Genomic DNA, 15,075 nt, shown 5'->3' on the forward strand with positions numbered 1-15,075 from the left:
GGAGGACAGTGCGTCTTCCTTTCTCCCACCCCAGAAGGTGGCCCCGGACAGATCTGAGCCTGAAGGCTGCTGCTGTTATTCCCTCCCAGGGCGTCCGAGGAGCACGGGACTCTCCGGACTGGATTGGACCAGGGTCCAACTAGTTGAGTACCCTGTCCCCCAGCAGTGGACAGCACCAGCCGCTGCAGAGGGAGGGGGCTGAAACCCTGCAGCTTACGGGCTAACCTGCCCGCCAGAGGCATTTCCTCCTGACCACCCTTCAGCTAGGTCAGGTCATGCCCTGGAGCATGACCATGAGGAACCTCAGGGAAATCTGCCCAGGGAGCCAGCCTGTATGATGTATCTGGCATTGCTAGGAGACCACCCCACCTGCCCCAAAATCCTGCACCCCCTTTAGTGGACTGACTTCTGCTAAGCAGCTCATTTCAGTCCCTCAAGTGGTTGCTACACAACAGGTTTTTCTGTGTTGACTCCTGCATCTCCTGCCTAGCGGTGAAGCCAGCCCAGCTCACCGGTGGAGAGTCGCAGCTTGCGTTAGTGACGGTCGCATACCAGCCCTCCCTGGGCACTGTGACACAACATAGCACTCCCTAGGCCAGGCCTCCCCAGGACTGCCGGAAGTGACCTGTTGGCTTAGAATGGGAACTGGAGGGTGGCGAGCTGGGCCCAGCGCGATGCTGCAGGTGGGATTCCCCATGGGCAGGGATGGATCCAGGTCCTTTCCTTGGGGCTTTGTTTGGGGGCTAATCCAAGCAAGCTCCAGGATGTCTATGGGCCTGTTGCATCCACTTGGCCTCTCTGCCTCCGGCACGTCCCCATCCAGCTGGCGGGGGTTTCTGAATCGTGCTCTCTGTCCCATGCAGGCATCCACAACGTGGAAGGAATCGCTGTGGACTGGATGGGGAACAATCTGTACTGGACGGACGACGGCCCCAAGAAGACCATCAGCGTGGCACGGCTGGAGAAAGCCGCCCAGACGAGGAAGACATTGATTGAAGGGAAGATGACTCACCCCAGGGCCATCGTGGTGGATCCCTTGAATGGGTGGGTGGCGGTGAATGGCTCCGGGGGTGCAAGGCCCTGACGTATGCTGGGGTCTGTGCAGTGCCCAGCATGACAGGGCCCTGATCTCGGTCAGGGGTGGGCAGAGGCTGGCATGATGGGGCCCTGATCTCAGTTGGGGGTGGGCAGAGCCAGGCATGGCAGCGCCCTGATCTCGGTCGGGGGTGGGCAGAGCCGGGCATGATGGGGCCCTGATCTCGGTTGGGAGTGGGCAGAGCCTGGCATGATGGGGCCCTGATCTCGGTCGGGAGTGGACAGCACTGGGCACAACGGGGCCCTAATCTCGGTCGGGGTCTGGGCAGAGCCTGGCATGACGGGGCCCTGATCTCGGTCGGGGGTGGGCAGCACCAGGCACAACGGGGCCCTAATCTCGGTCAGGAGTGGGCAGAGCCTGTCACAATGGGGCCCTGGTCTCGGTCAGGAGTGGGCAGAGCCTGTCACAATGGGGCCCTGATCTCGGTTGGGAGTGGGCAGAGCCTGCCATGACGGGGCCTTGATCTCAGTCAGGGTCTGAGCAGGTCCTGGCACAACCGTCTAGTCCAACTCCTGCGTGACCCAAACTAGAAAATTTCACTCTGGCGATTCCCACGGCGGGAGAGGAACCGTCCTTTCCTGCTGCCTGCTTCTGCCCAGCTGTGCCCGCCCAGCTGTTTCCCCCAGCTGTGCCATGCTCTGCAAGAGGAGGCTGCCCGCCGCTCACACAGAACGTCCTGCTTGTGGGAACGGGTCAGAGAGGCCCTGTGGCGGGCGAGGGAGCAGAATTGCAAAGTGCACGCGCTTGTCATGGGCTCACCCTGCCATGGGGAAATGGGGTGTGTGGGTGTGTGTGTGTGTGTGTGAGAGAGAGAGAGAGAGACATTTAGCCCCAGCGGCCTTGACAGATGTCGCGCTTCCTCCTGCCAAAGACAGCGCCCCCCCCAGGGACAGTCAGCTGCCTATCAGAGCAGGAATCTCCCGCACCGTGGGCTGGCTCAGGGTTTCCCATCGCAGCAGGAAGAGCCTCTGACCCCAGAGGACTCCAGCCCTCCCGGGTGAGCTCGGCCTGTTGGAACTGGGCCTGGCCGGTGGCATGAAATGACCCGTCAGGCTCCCTCTCTGCTCAGCCCGGTTCTGACCCAGGAACGCAGCGAAGTGGGTCAGGGTCCTGGTGTCTGCCCTTGCATTGGGTTCTTCGCTCTCAGCGGGGAACGGGGTGAGAGCTGCCTGGGCGCTTCCATCATTTAACCGGATGGAAATGTGCTTCTGGCTCCGAGGATCAACTTCCCGGGACCCATGGCTCACAGGGCTGGAAGGAGAGGTCTTTCCGGGGCTTGTGCTGGGATGCTGGGTGGGGGGGAAGAATTTACGCTGAAAATACCCACCCGCAGTGCCACTGGGGAGGAGCGTGTGGCCGCTGCTTGGGACAGAGACCTAGTTACCTGTCTTAGCAGCTATAGGCCCCAGCTGGGGAGCCCACGGTCTAAATAGGCTGAAGGTGGGAGGGGAAACTGAGGCACAGAGCGGGGCAGTGTCTTGCGCCACTGTCACCCAGCAGGCCAGCAGCAGAGCCAGGGATAGAATCCAGGCCTTCGTGCGTCTCCAGCCGGTGCTCTGCCCACTAGGCAATGCTGCCTGACACTCTCCCCTCTCTCTCTCAGCTGGATGTACTGGACCGACTGGGAGGAGGACCCCAAGGACAGCAAGAGGGGCAAGATCGAACGGGCCTGGATGGACGGCTCCAACCGCAACGTCTTCATCACCTCCAAGACGGTGCTGTGGCCCAACGGGCTGAGCCTGGACATCCCGGCCAAGGTCCTCTACTGGGTGGACGCCTTCTACGACCGCATCGAGATGATCTTTCTGAACGGCACGGAGCGCAAGGCGAGCGGCCGCCCCCTCCTCCCCTCTGGCCGGCCGCCATGGCCTTCCCATTAAGGTCACGTTTGCCAGGAGAGACTCAAGGATAATTTTACCCCACTGATCCCCCCACCTTCACAAAATGTCTGTGGGCTGGGGCTGTCCTCCTGGGGGGCTCACTCCATCACCTCTGCATAACAGCATCACCCCGTCTCCTGCACCAGTGCTCCGGATCCCAGCGTCCCATCTCGCTGGTCCCGCAATCGTCCGTCCGCTCTGCGGCCCCCAGGCTCCTCAAGCTGAGAATCCTGCTCCTCTGCTCTGCCCAGCAGGGGGGCCAGTCCGGCTTCCCCCCCACCCCCCAACTGCCCCTTTTTCCTTCACCCTCCCGCTCCCTGGAGCTGGGCTGTCCGGAACAAGACGAGCCATGTTCTCTCTCCCCCCCCACGTGCAGATTGTCTACGAGGGCCCGGAGCTGAACCACGCCTTTGGGCTCTGCCACTACAGCAGCTTCCTCTTCTGGACAGAGTACCGGAGCGGCAGCATCTACCGGCTGGACCAGGTGTCCAAGGCCGTCACCCTGCTGCGCAACGAGCGCCCGCCCATCTTCGAGATCCGCATGTATGACGCCCAGCAGCAGCAAGGTACGGGGCGGGGTGTGTGTGTGTGTGTGTGCGCAAAGGCCCTGGTGCGCTGTCACTCTGTGCCGCGGGCAACCGCTTGCCCTGGTGCACAGGCAGCATGAAATGGTGCGATCGACTGCACGGCGGCGCTCGGCCCTGGGGGGAGCCCGCTGGCCTTGCTCCATCGTGGGGCAGGCGCCGGAGGTAACTGGCTGGGACTTCGGTGCTTTCTCTCTCTGCCCCTAGGTCCCGGCCATACTGGGAGGGGGCCCTGTCTGAAAGAGCCTGACGGGGGCTGGAGCCAGGAGGTTCCCTGGTTACTGTTTGCAGCCTGATCTCTCTCCTGCATTCCTCCTTTGTGCCCCGCTTCCATCCAGACCCCAGGGGAGACCAGTAAGGTCTGGGGTGGGGGCGGGTGCTCAGCACTGCCGAGAGTCAGACCCTCCTCCCCAGCTGAAACCATCCCCTTTTTCCGTTCTCTCTCCATCCTTCGCTATCCATCCACCCCTGCATTGTCCTCTGCCTCTCCAGGCAGCAACCCCATGCACACCCATCTGTCTGTCTGTCAGTCTGTCTGTTTAGCTAGCTAGCTATCTGTCCATCCAGCCATCCATCCCCTACGTATTCCTCTGTCTCCACCCGTGTAACCCCATGCACGCCCGTCTGTCTGTGTGTCTATCCCCTTGCTGTCTGTCTGTCTGTCTGTCCCCATCCACCCCCTCTATCTGTCTGTCTTTTTATCTATCTATCCTCATCCACCCTATCTATGTATCTATCTATCTATCCGCTACGTATGCGTCTCTCTCTCCACCCACGGAATCCCCTCCTCCCCTCTGTCTGTCTCTGTCTATCCTTTTATCCATCCATCCTGCCCCCCCGCGTGCCCTAGGGACCTGCCCCACTGAGGAGCGGAACACAAACCGTGCAAGGGGCCCTGCGCAGCTCAGCAGGGCTTCGGCACCTTGCTGAACTGGGCCCAGCTGTGGGTCCCGGTTTTCCCCAGGGGCTAAGCCCCAGCAGCACCCCCCCCACCTCACCCCCGTCGGCTGTTCTCACGCCCTGCCTTGCCCCCTGCAGTGGGCACCAACGACTGCCGGGTCAACAACGGGGGCTGCAGCAGCCTGTGTCTGGCCATCCCCCGGGGCCGGCAGTGTGCCTGTGCCGAGGACCAGATCCTGGGCCCTGACTCCGTCACCTGCCAAGGTACGTTGCCACGGTGATCGCTAGGGGGTGGGGCCACTAGCAGTAACGCCTCCCCCCTCTTCCCGCCCCCGTCTGGGTCATGCTTTCGGGGTCTGCAGGCTGCCGAGTCCACCCCCGCCTTAGAGAGAGCAGGTATCCCGGTCAGTCCCATGGCTCAGTAGACGTCCCAGGACTGCTTCATACCTCAGTTTCCCCGTGTGTCAGACACAGACAGCGGGCAGGGAGGAGAAGGAGGCAGCCTGGTCCCAGCACAGGGCGGGGAGCCAGGACTCCTGGGTTCTGTCCCTGGCTCTATGGCTCACCTGCTGCATCATCAGTTTCCTCGTCTGTGAAATGGAGACAAAGCTCCCCTAAGCGCCCTCATGCAGCAAAGCCCCCGGACCAGGAGCCTGGATCCCCGTCGTCCTGGGCCTCGTGCCACAAGGGTCAGTCTTGGTTGCTCTGAGCCAGGGAGCATTTCACCCTCCCCTCGTGCTGGTGGGAGCGATATGGGACGCCCTGGGCAGTGGGGGAAACCCAGGAGGCCTCCCCCTGTGCTGCCGGCTGCGAAGGAAAATGCCTTTGTCACAATCAACCCCCTCCTGCTTTCTCCTTGGCAGCCAACCCGTCCTACGTCCCCCCTCCGCAGTGCCAGCCCGGGGAGTTCGCCTGCAAGAACAACCGCTGCATCCAGGAGCGCTGGAAATGCGACGGGGACAACGACTGCCTGGACAACAGCGACGAAGCGCCGGAGCTCTGCCGTGCGTAGGGGCCTGTGGGTCTGGGGAGTTCCAGCTGGGTTAAACCATCTTCGGCCACTGTGATGAACAGTGTGCGCCCCCCGACATTCCAGCTGCCCCCCACCCTCGCCCTCTCCAGCAGCTCTTTCCCCAGAGAAATCCAGGGCTCATGACCTGGTGGAGGTAGTGGTTACAGCAGAGGGGCTGTTCCCAGCTCTGGGAGGGGAGTGGGGCTAGTGATTACAGCAGGGGGCTGGGAGCCAGGACTCCTGGGTTCTGCCCCCAGTCCTGGGAGGGGAGTGGGGTCTAGTGGCTGCGGGGGGGGGGGGGGGGGGGGCTAAAATGTCAGGACTCCTAGGTTCTATTTTCACTCTGCCACTGTCTCCCTGTGTAACCTTGGGCAAGTCCCTTCCCCTCTCTGTGCCTCAGTACCTCCAAATGGGTCTAATTCCCAGGAGGGCTTGCAGCCTGGCTCCCTAGAGCTCAGATGGAGCCTGCAGGGGGAGGGGTGGGGGTTTGTACCCCAGCATCCTGAGTCTCCTTCCCCTCCCCCACCCAGACGAGCATACCTGCCCCTCGGACCGTTTCAAGTGCGAGAACAACCGCTGCATCCCCAACCGCTGGCTCTGTGACGGCGACAACGACTGCGGTAACAATGAGGATGAATCCAACTCCACCTGCTCTGGTGAGGAGCCCGTTTGTCTGCCCTCCCTCCGTGTCCCTGGGGCAGCTCAGAGCTGGTGACTGGAGAGTCAGCGCCCCGCGGACGCAGCCTTGCAGGGTGCTGGGTCTCCGAGCTGGGCTGCAGCCTTCGTGTCAGGCATGGCCGTGTGCAAGCAGGGCCTGACCTCGTTTGCAGGCTCGGTAATCAGTTGCCCCCACCGCAGCCTCAGCTCCTCCCCCTCCCGCCGCGGACATTTAGCTGGGCACTGCCAGGCTCACTCAAACGCCCTGTGTCTGTCTTGCCCCATGGCCAGCCCGGACCTGCCCCCCCAACCAGTTCTCCTGCGCCAGCGGCCGCTGCATCCCCATCTCCTGGACCTGCGACCTGGATGACGACTGCGGGGATCGCTCAGATGAGTCAGCCTCCTGTGGTGAGTGTGGGGATGGGACCTTTCCCCTCTAGGGAGCGCCAGCTCAAATCCAGCCCCAGGGCGGGGGGGCTGGCTGGCGGGGGGGGCAGGAGGGAAGAACAGGGCACTGGTCCCTGTCCAGCTCCTCTTCCCGTCTGTCGGTTGCTCGTTCGTCGGTTTCAGCAGGTGTCCCGGGGTCTCCAGCAGGGCAGGGAGGGACCCAGCCGTTCTAGCTGCATTGCTGGAGGGGGGAGCAGGTCTGGGGATGTGTGGTGGGGTAAGGGGGCCCAGGCCTCATGAGCCGCCCCCTAGCTGCTGGGGGGAGAAAGGCCCCTCCACACTGGGCAGGTTATTTCATCATTATCCCCACTGGCTAGGGCTGATCTGGCCTGGCACTGACGGGGCCCCTTCCCTTCTTCCCCACAGCTTACCCCACCTGCTTCCCCTTGACCCAGTTCACCTGCAACAATGGGCGCTGCATAAACATCAACTGGAGATGTGACAATGGTGAGTGAGCTCCCCACACTCTGGGGGCGTGACGCGACGCGATGCGGCGATGGGGAGATCAGAAGCAGGAGGTGCCCCTGCTAGAGCAGAGGCTGCTTTGGGGGATTTCTTGTGCTCTTTTGGCCATAGATCTTCCCCCTTTCAGGCACCTGAATCCACCCGCTGGGCCCCCATGCATAGGGACTTAGCTTGTGCTGGAAATGGACGTGCTCTGCAGCACAGGCCTTGGCTACCTCACGACCCCCTCTCAGGATGCCCACACTGGGCTCAGATAGAGTTGAAGCTCGGACGGGCGTCCGTTCCAACGGTGCTGACGGCAAGGCTGGGATTCTGCCCTCCTGGACGCCAGTCCAGGCGCTGCCACTGACTGTCTGGCGAGCCCTGGGCACCTCCCCTGTCCTCCTCCCTGCCCAAGGGAACTTCCCTGCGATGCATGGCGAGGGCCGCAGCGAGCGTGGTTGGACCGAGGCCTTGGCAGGTGAAACTGCTTGAGAATGAGGCGGGCTTGATCCTCAGGGGTCGCGTTTGCTTTTGTATTGTACAGAACCAGGTGGGTGTCTGGGTGTGCAGTGCAGATGTGCATGTGGGTAGGTGTGCATGTGGATGTGTGTGCAAGTGGCTGGTCTGGTGCACGTGTGTGTATACGTGTGGGTGCATATCTAGGTGTGCGTGCGGGGGTGCGTGCAAGTGGCTGGGCGGTGCATGCATGCATACGTGTGGGTACATGTGTGTAGGTGTGTGTGTGTGCGTGCAAGTGACTGGTGCATGTGGGTGCATACATTGGGTACATGTGTATAGGTGTGCATGCGACTGTGCGTGCAAGTGGCTGGTCCAGTGCATGTGTGTGCATACCTTTTGGCACATGTGTAGGCGTGCATGCATGTGTGTGTGTAGGCGTGCATGCAAGTGGCTGCCTGGTGCATGTGTGTGCATACATGTGGATGCATGTGTGTAGGTTGGCATGCACGTGTGCATGCAAGTGGCTGGTCTGGTGCACACATGCATACATGTGGGTGTAGGTGTACATGCGGGTGTGCATACAAGTGACTGTGGTGCATGTGTGTGCATACATGTAGGAGCGTGTGTGTAGGTGTGCGTGCGGGGGTGCATGCATGTGGCAGGGTGTGAATGTGTGGGTGCGTCCAGGTGTGTGTATACACAGGGGGGTGAGTGCGTGCGTGTCGGGGAGTATAATACAGACCCCAGACTTTTGTAGAGGAGAAGCAGCTTGTCCTGTGCTCTGAGGGGCAGACATGTTGGGGGGCAGAGAAATGCTTTAGCCGGGGCTGGGGAGCAGGCCCAGGGGAATCCAGCGTAGGCCTGGCCTGGCAGAGCACCCTGTTGCAGCGCCCCATTGAAACTGCGGGTCTGGATGCGGATCCAGGGATCGGGGCCTCGCAGCCTCCGGCCGGTGCTGGCAGGTTCCTGAGCAGCTGCACCTTGCAGGATGGGTTTGGGTGCTGAGTCAAGAGACGGGATTTGCTGCAGGGCTCCCCCGGTTCCTATTTGTCGCCATAACGACTCAGCAGCATTAATTTTAACTAACAGCCCTGGAGCAGGCCGTGGGCTAAGGGCAGGGGAGCTGGGGCTGCGTTTGCTGGGGTTTTGCAGGGCTGATTTCTGGGTGACGACGCAGGCAGAGGGATCCCTTGATTCGTGATAAACTGTTTTCCCAGGGCCGTAATTAACCAGCCACCTCCCCTCCAGAGGGCTGGCTCAGCCGCCCTTGGGTGTTACCTGAGCTTACAACACACGGGCATCGGCCCAGGGGGCTGGGGCAGTTTCTGGGCATTGGAGCTCAGGGCCTTGTCATTTCTCATCACCCAGCCATCCCCCAAAAGACCCTCTGCAGGGAGCCCCACGGGGAGGGGACCGGGCGCCATCCACTGCTTCTGATCTCTCTCCCCCGTGGCAGTTTGACGTTCCCCTGTCGTCCGTGTCCGTCTGTCCAACTCCGTGTGGCTCTGCCTGGCGGTGGCGGTTTTCTGTTGCTGTTTGTTTTTCGTTCTGTGTCTTCAATGTGCCCACTCGCCTGTCTTCTGTTGTTTTTTTGGTTGGTTTCTGTGTTTCAGAGAAGGATTGTGGGGATGGCTCTGACGAAAAGAACTGTCCAAAAACTACCGGTTAGTGCATAGATCAACATGTACCAGAATGCCCCTGCCACCGGTCCCCCAAAGCCTGCCACTTTTTTCTGGAGCGAGGGGTCACATAACTGCAGAAAAGCCACGGTTTCTTGTCGTCCCAACTGATCCACACACTGGCCGGGATCAGAGAGGCAAAGTAACTGCTCCAGCGTCCTGCCTCTGGGGCTATCATTTACGTCTGTGGATAGCCGGTGTCCAATTATTATTAATTTCCTGGTGCAGTAGCACACAGGAGCCACAGAACTAGACAGTCCCTGCTCCGGAGCGCTGCCAGCAGATCAGGCTGGTGGCGTTTCACACCCGTTTTGCACAGTTGTAAACGATGGCATGAGAAGCTGGGGCCGTGGAAAACCCGACCCCTAGGAACACGATTGATCGGGGGTTTCTCCCCCTCCCTTTGAAATCTGTAACTGGTGAAAGAGAAGGCAGGAGGAGGGAGATTTCGTTACACAGGAGAAGCCAAGTTATCTGCGCAATAGGAGATATCTCCTCGGCCACTCGCTTTGTATTAGGGGAAAAGGGTCTGAGGGAATTCGGCTGGAAATGGATGTGAGGGGAGAGGTGTCAGTTTCCTTCCAAATGGATGTGACGGGCAGAGAGAGACTAAAGCCAGTGAAGGATGACGGCTGAGGGCTTTCTGCACGGAGAAGGGTTGGGGGGTTTTGCACCAATTTTGACAGGTTTTAAATGCTATTGAATCAGTTCAGCTCAGGGAATCAGACCTAATCAGAGGCCTTGTGTACACTTGACCCGCTGCAGCGCAGACGCTACCTATGCCGACAGGAGAGGTTCTCCACCTCCCCGAGGGATCAGGACCTCGCTCTGTCTACATGGCGGCTTAACTACCTTCCCAGGGGTGGAGATTGTTCACCCTCTGAGCCAAGAGGCTGGGTTGATCTGATTTTCTAGCGTAGATGAGCCTATACAGTAATATCTGAGCCACTCACTGTCTCATATCTGAGACCACCCCCATGCGAGGCAGGGCCATGTACTTATCCCCATGGCAGCTGGGAAACTGAGTCAGGGAGCAGCTAAGGGTGTGGCTACACTCACACTTCACAGCGCTGCAACTTTTGCACTCGGGGGTGTGAAAAAACACGCCCCTGAGCGCTGCAAGATACAGCGCTGTAAAGCATCAGTGTAATCAGGGCGTGCTCCCAGCGCTGCACACTACACCCGTAGAGGCTCTCGCCAAGCGCTGCCGCTCCGACCACACTCACACTTGAAATTCCAAGTGTAGCCATACCCTAAGTGAGTGGCCCCAGGTCACACAGGGAGCCTGCGGTGGAGTGGGGATTTGAATTCACGTCTCGTGAGCTGCAGGTTGGTGCCTAACCACTGCACCCTCCTTTCTCTGGCCACTGTCTTAGCCCAGTCAAGCATGTGCTCACTAGGGGCATGCCCAGTGGCGCTGGATAGTTTGTAAACCCGTTTTGTTCAGTCGACGCCGGAACTGTGCGTCAACTGGGCCTTCCTTTCCTGGTGGGAGTCGGGCCGTCCCTGTGCATGAGAGGTGCCCATAGACGTGCCAGCGTGCGATGAAATGTTAACTGTAGTGCATGGACAGAGAGGGAGAGACACCCAGTCTGAGTAGCGAAAGGTGGGAGGGGAAACTGAGTCACCGAGCGGGGCCGCGGCAGGGCCAGTTTGCCAGTGTGAAGGTGACTCGCTGCCAGGCTCCTGGCAGAGTGTTTTAATCTCCGAACCAGTGTCAGAGCCCGCGGCTTTGAAGCTCAGTTCGGGACGGAACCGGACGAGCCCCTCCTTAAAGTGGCAGTGCTCAGGAATTGGCTGGATCCAATCAAACTTCCCGTGTACGCTCATTGCAAAGGGGTCCGCGGACGTGCCCCCTTCCCACCATCCCCCCGCTGGGCAACGGAGCCCCACCCCCTGCCCCCCATGGTACATGAGGTGATCTATGCAGTTTCTGTGCTTCGTTTTCTTTTTGTGGCTGTGACGTTAGCGAGCATGTCGGGAGGGGGGCCGTGGGCTTGGGGGGGAGGCGCTGCGGAAGGGGCCGACACAAGGGCCCCGTCTCGCTCGGCCTCCCCCAAGCTGTCAAAGGAGCTGGCTCAGGTGCACCCCCGGAGCTTCCAGCTCTGCTCTCCTGGGGGTGTGTTCCCCACCCCCAGAGACACTGGGCCATGCTGCCTGGCTCTCTGTGCCTGCTGACGCCCCCCTTTTCCCCTCCCGCCTGCCCCACCCAGACAATGACTGTGGGGACAACAGCGACGAGGCTGGCTGCAGCCACTCCTGCTCCAGCAACCAGTTCAAGTGCAACAGCGGGCGCTGCATCCCCGTGCACTGGACCTGCGACGGTGACAATGACTGCGGGGACTACAGCGACGAGACCCACGCCAACTGCACCAATCAGGGTGAGCCCCCACCTCCTGGAGTCCTGCCTGCCTCCCCCCCACTAGCACCAGCTTCACACGGAGGCATGGGGCGGGGGGTGAATGGGGAAGGGTCAGCAGCATGGGGAGCCCTGCTGCTTTCATGCTTAGGGCGTCCCCGAAGTCGGATCCCTCCCAACCCCGGACTCCGCACCCTGGGTGCCACATCTCCTTGGGTGTCTGCTCCCGGAGCCCCTCTTCCCCTCGGGAGGCTGGACCCCAGGCATCAGATCATGGTCTTCCCCCTGCCCAGGTGTCAGATCCTGGATCCTGCTGCCCCTCCCACCCCAGCACTGGATCATGGGCTCCCCTGTTGCCCCCCCGGGTATTGCCCTGGGTGCCCAATCCTGCCACCTGCCCCCCACCCCCAGGTGTCCTGGGCACCCAAAGCCCCCTCGCCACTCGTGCCAGCTTCCGCCGTGGGGCGCGGGTGGTGACGCTCTGTCACGTGGGCTCTGTTCCCAGCCACCCGCCCACCCGGGGGCTGCCACACGGACGAATTCCAGTGCCGGTTGGACGGGTTGTGCATCCCCATGCGCTGGCGCTGTGACGGTGACACCGACTGCATGGACTCCAGCGATGAGAAGAGCTGCGAGGGCGTCACCCATGTCTGCGACCCCAACGTCAAGTTCGGCTGCAAGGACTCAGGTAACGGGCAGGGGGAGGCCTCGATCCAGCTGGCGGGGGCAGAGGGGGGCGGAGAAGGGACACTAGATCCAGACGTGGGAGTGGAGCAGGGGCCTTTCACCAGCCTCCCTTTGGATCCCCACGGCACCTGGGTCTGGCGTCCCTGGGCTCACGCCCCTGAGAATGGAGCTGCTCAAAACGTCTCTTTAAAATATGGGTTGTGAGGGCATTTGGCCTGGTTGGTTTTTGAATGTGATATTTTTAACCTCACCCCTCCCCTCACCTTGATTTCCTTGAAATTTTCCATCTTCCGACAAATTTGGATGGAAACTGTTTTTCTGTCTCATTTTTTAAATGTTTTTTTCCCAGAGTTTTGGGGGGTCCTCGTCGCCTTCCCGTTTTTCATTGGTCGACTTAGCCAGAGGGCGGTAGATGTTTTAAACTCTCCCTCCCAAATTGAAACATTTTCCTGTATTCATATTTGTTTCCAATTTCTCCTTTTTCCTCCTCGCAAACGTTCAGAATTAAAACATTTTCGGTTCCCTTCTCCGTCAAAAACATTTCAAACGTTGAACATTTTCCTTCCCCTGGTTTTCAAGATTCCCCCTCCATCCCTCCTTGGAAACTGTCCAAACCAAATCACTTCTCTTGGTTGAAAACATTCAAACTTCCCGGTTGGGCCCAAAAAAAGAAGCGACAGGTCGTTCGCAAGGAAACAAGTGCCAGGGATGAAAAAGAAAGAAGGGGAAAAACTGGGAGGGAAAGCAGTTAACAGCCAAGTGTTAAAGTCAAAAACAGCACAAAATGAAACCGATAAAAGAGGAAAAGTCAGAAAGTCAAGAACAAAAGTGTATGATGCTAAATTAAGCAGTAATTAAAATGAATAATAATGAGTAAATATCAATAATTTTTGACATGAATTTAATGTATTTAGTAACTCGCAGTAAGAGCCAGAACGTCCCCCCACAGCTGTGCTGTTGTGACTGTAATTTGGGGATATGGATCGTAGATTCAAGTGGGCCCCAACTCTGACAACAGCTCCCTGGGGAGGTGGGTCCAGGGCTGGGGCACCCATGGGAAAGAAACAGTGTGGGTGCTGAGCACCCACCAGCCACTGCTGTTCGGTGGTGCCTCCAATCAGCTGTTTGGCGCCACACCCCTCCACCTCAGGGGTGAGGGTGGGAAGAGGCAGATCAAGAGCGAGGCCTTGGGGGAGGGGACAGGGCAAGGGCAGGCCCCCCCCGCACCTCCCTCCTGTTGTGTCTCACACCACCCCCTCTCTCCTCCCGCCCCCAGCCCGCTGCATCAGCAAGGCCTGGGTGTGCGACGGAGACAGCGACTGCGAGGACAACTCGGACGAGGAGAACTGCGAGTCGCTGGTGTGCAAGCCGCCCTCCCACACCTGCGCCAACACCACCTCCGTCTGCCTGCCGCCCGACAAGCTGTGCGACGGCACCGACGACTGCGGCGATGGCTCCGACGAGGGCGAGCTGTGTGGTGAGCCGCGGGGGCGGGAGAACTGGGAGTCAGGTCTCCTATTCCTGACTCGGGGGGGAGAGGGGTTGAGTGGTTACAGTGGGCGGGGAGCCAGGACTCCTGGGTTCTCTCCCCGACGTGCCGAGGGGCCCCTGCCACCAGGGCTGACGGTAGCCACGCTCTCTCTCCGCAGACCAGTGCTCTCTGAACAACAGCGGCTGCAGCCACAACTGCACGGTGGCCCCGGGCGAGGGCATCGTCTGCTCCTGCCCGCTGGGCATGGAGCTGGGCGCCGACAACCGGACCTGCCAGATCCAGAGCTACTGTGCCAAGCACCTCAAGTGCAGCCAGAAGTGTGAGCAGGACAAGTACAACGTCAAGTGCTCCTGCTATGAGGGCTGGATACTGGAGCCCGACGGCGAGAGCTGCCGCAGCCTGGGTGAGCAGGCAGCTGGGGGGGCTGGAGCCTGGGAGCAGCACCGCCAGGCCCCTGGCATTCCAGGGGGCGATTGGCACGGGTGGGCAGGTCGGGGGCTGAACCTGGTTCCCTCCACATCCAGAGTAACACCCCAATTGGAGGGAGCGCGCGTGTGTGTGCACTGCAGAGACGCCGGGGGAGACGGGCACCTGCTGTGTGCACTGCAGAGACACCGGGGGAGATGGGCACCTGCTGTGTGCACTGCAGAGACACTGGGGGGAAACCGGTGCCCATTGCTCCTGTGTTATGGCTGGGCACAGGCCCCTTCCTGGCAGTGCGGCTCTGCCTGCAGCCTGGCTGGTCCCAACCTCTCCTTGACGCCCCTTTTGTTCACAGACCCCTTCAAGCCCTTCATCATCTTCTCCAACCGCCACGAGATCCGGCGCATCGACCTGCAGAAGGGCGACTACAGCGTCCTGGTGCCCGGCCTGCGCAACACCATCGCCCTCGACTTCCACCTCAACCAGAGCTCCCTGTACTGGACGGACGTGGTGGAGGACAAGATCTACCGGGGGAAGCTGCTGGAGAACGGGGGTTAGTGGTGGGAATGGACGCAGCCGCGCAAAACCCTGTGGCCACCTCACAGAGCCACGTGCTATGGGGCACGGACTCATCTGGGGTAGGGCGGGGACACATGGAATTTGAACTCTCCAGCTCCGGATCCAAAGCTGTCACCTTGGCCCTGAATCTGGAGCAAGTATCCCACCGCTACCACCATTCCGTCACCACGTCCCCCCTTCCAGCCGCTCACCAGATTGCTGTGAGGGGAACCCAACTTTCAGGGCCCCCGGGTGGTGTGAGCCTCCAGGAGCCAAGACAAGACAACGTAGCAGGAGCTGGGAGCAGGAATCTCCACCTGCAGGGCAGGGAGCTGCTGTGAATGGAGGGGAAGTTGCAGAGGGAAATACGTCCCTTGGAGCTAGTTGGGAAGTTG

The 15,075-nt window shown here is 60.4% G+C and overlaps 1 protein-coding gene across 1 annotated transcript in view; it reads left to right on the forward strand.

Moving 5' to 3' along the window:
* The window catches only part of LRP1 (LDL receptor related protein 1), a 181,398-nt gene that overhangs the window by 106,849 nt on the left and 59,474 nt on the right, over positions 1–15,075 (forward strand). Inside the window, exons 12-24 of the mRNA XM_032785477.2 lie at positions 864–1,044; positions 2,700–2,922; positions 3,353–3,542; positions 4,599–4,724; positions 5,324–5,464; positions 6,003–6,128; positions 6,421–6,537; positions 6,943–7,023; positions 11,375–11,542; positions 12,026–12,208; positions 13,484–13,684; positions 13,857–14,102; positions 14,478–14,675. Coding sequence (XP_032641368.1) covers positions 864–1,044; positions 2,700–2,922; positions 3,353–3,542; positions 4,599–4,724; positions 5,324–5,464; positions 6,003–6,128; positions 6,421–6,537; positions 6,943–7,023; positions 11,375–11,542; positions 12,026–12,208; positions 13,484–13,684; positions 13,857–14,102; positions 14,478–14,675 — 2,181 coding nt within the window. The remainder of the gene's footprint in view (positions 1–863; positions 1,045–2,699; positions 2,923–3,352; positions 3,543–4,598; positions 4,725–5,323; positions 5,465–6,002; positions 6,129–6,420; positions 6,538–6,942; positions 7,024–11,374; positions 11,543–12,025; positions 12,209–13,483; positions 13,685–13,856; positions 14,103–14,477; positions 14,676–15,075) is intronic.

This window comes from Chelonoidis abingdonii, chromosome 26, assembly GCF_003597395.2.
Source record: "Chelonoidis abingdonii isolate Lonesome George chromosome 26, CheloAbing_2.0, whole genome shotgun sequence".
Classification (NCBI taxonomy): Eukaryota; Metazoa; Chordata; order Testudines; family Testudinidae; genus Chelonoidis; species Chelonoidis abingdonii.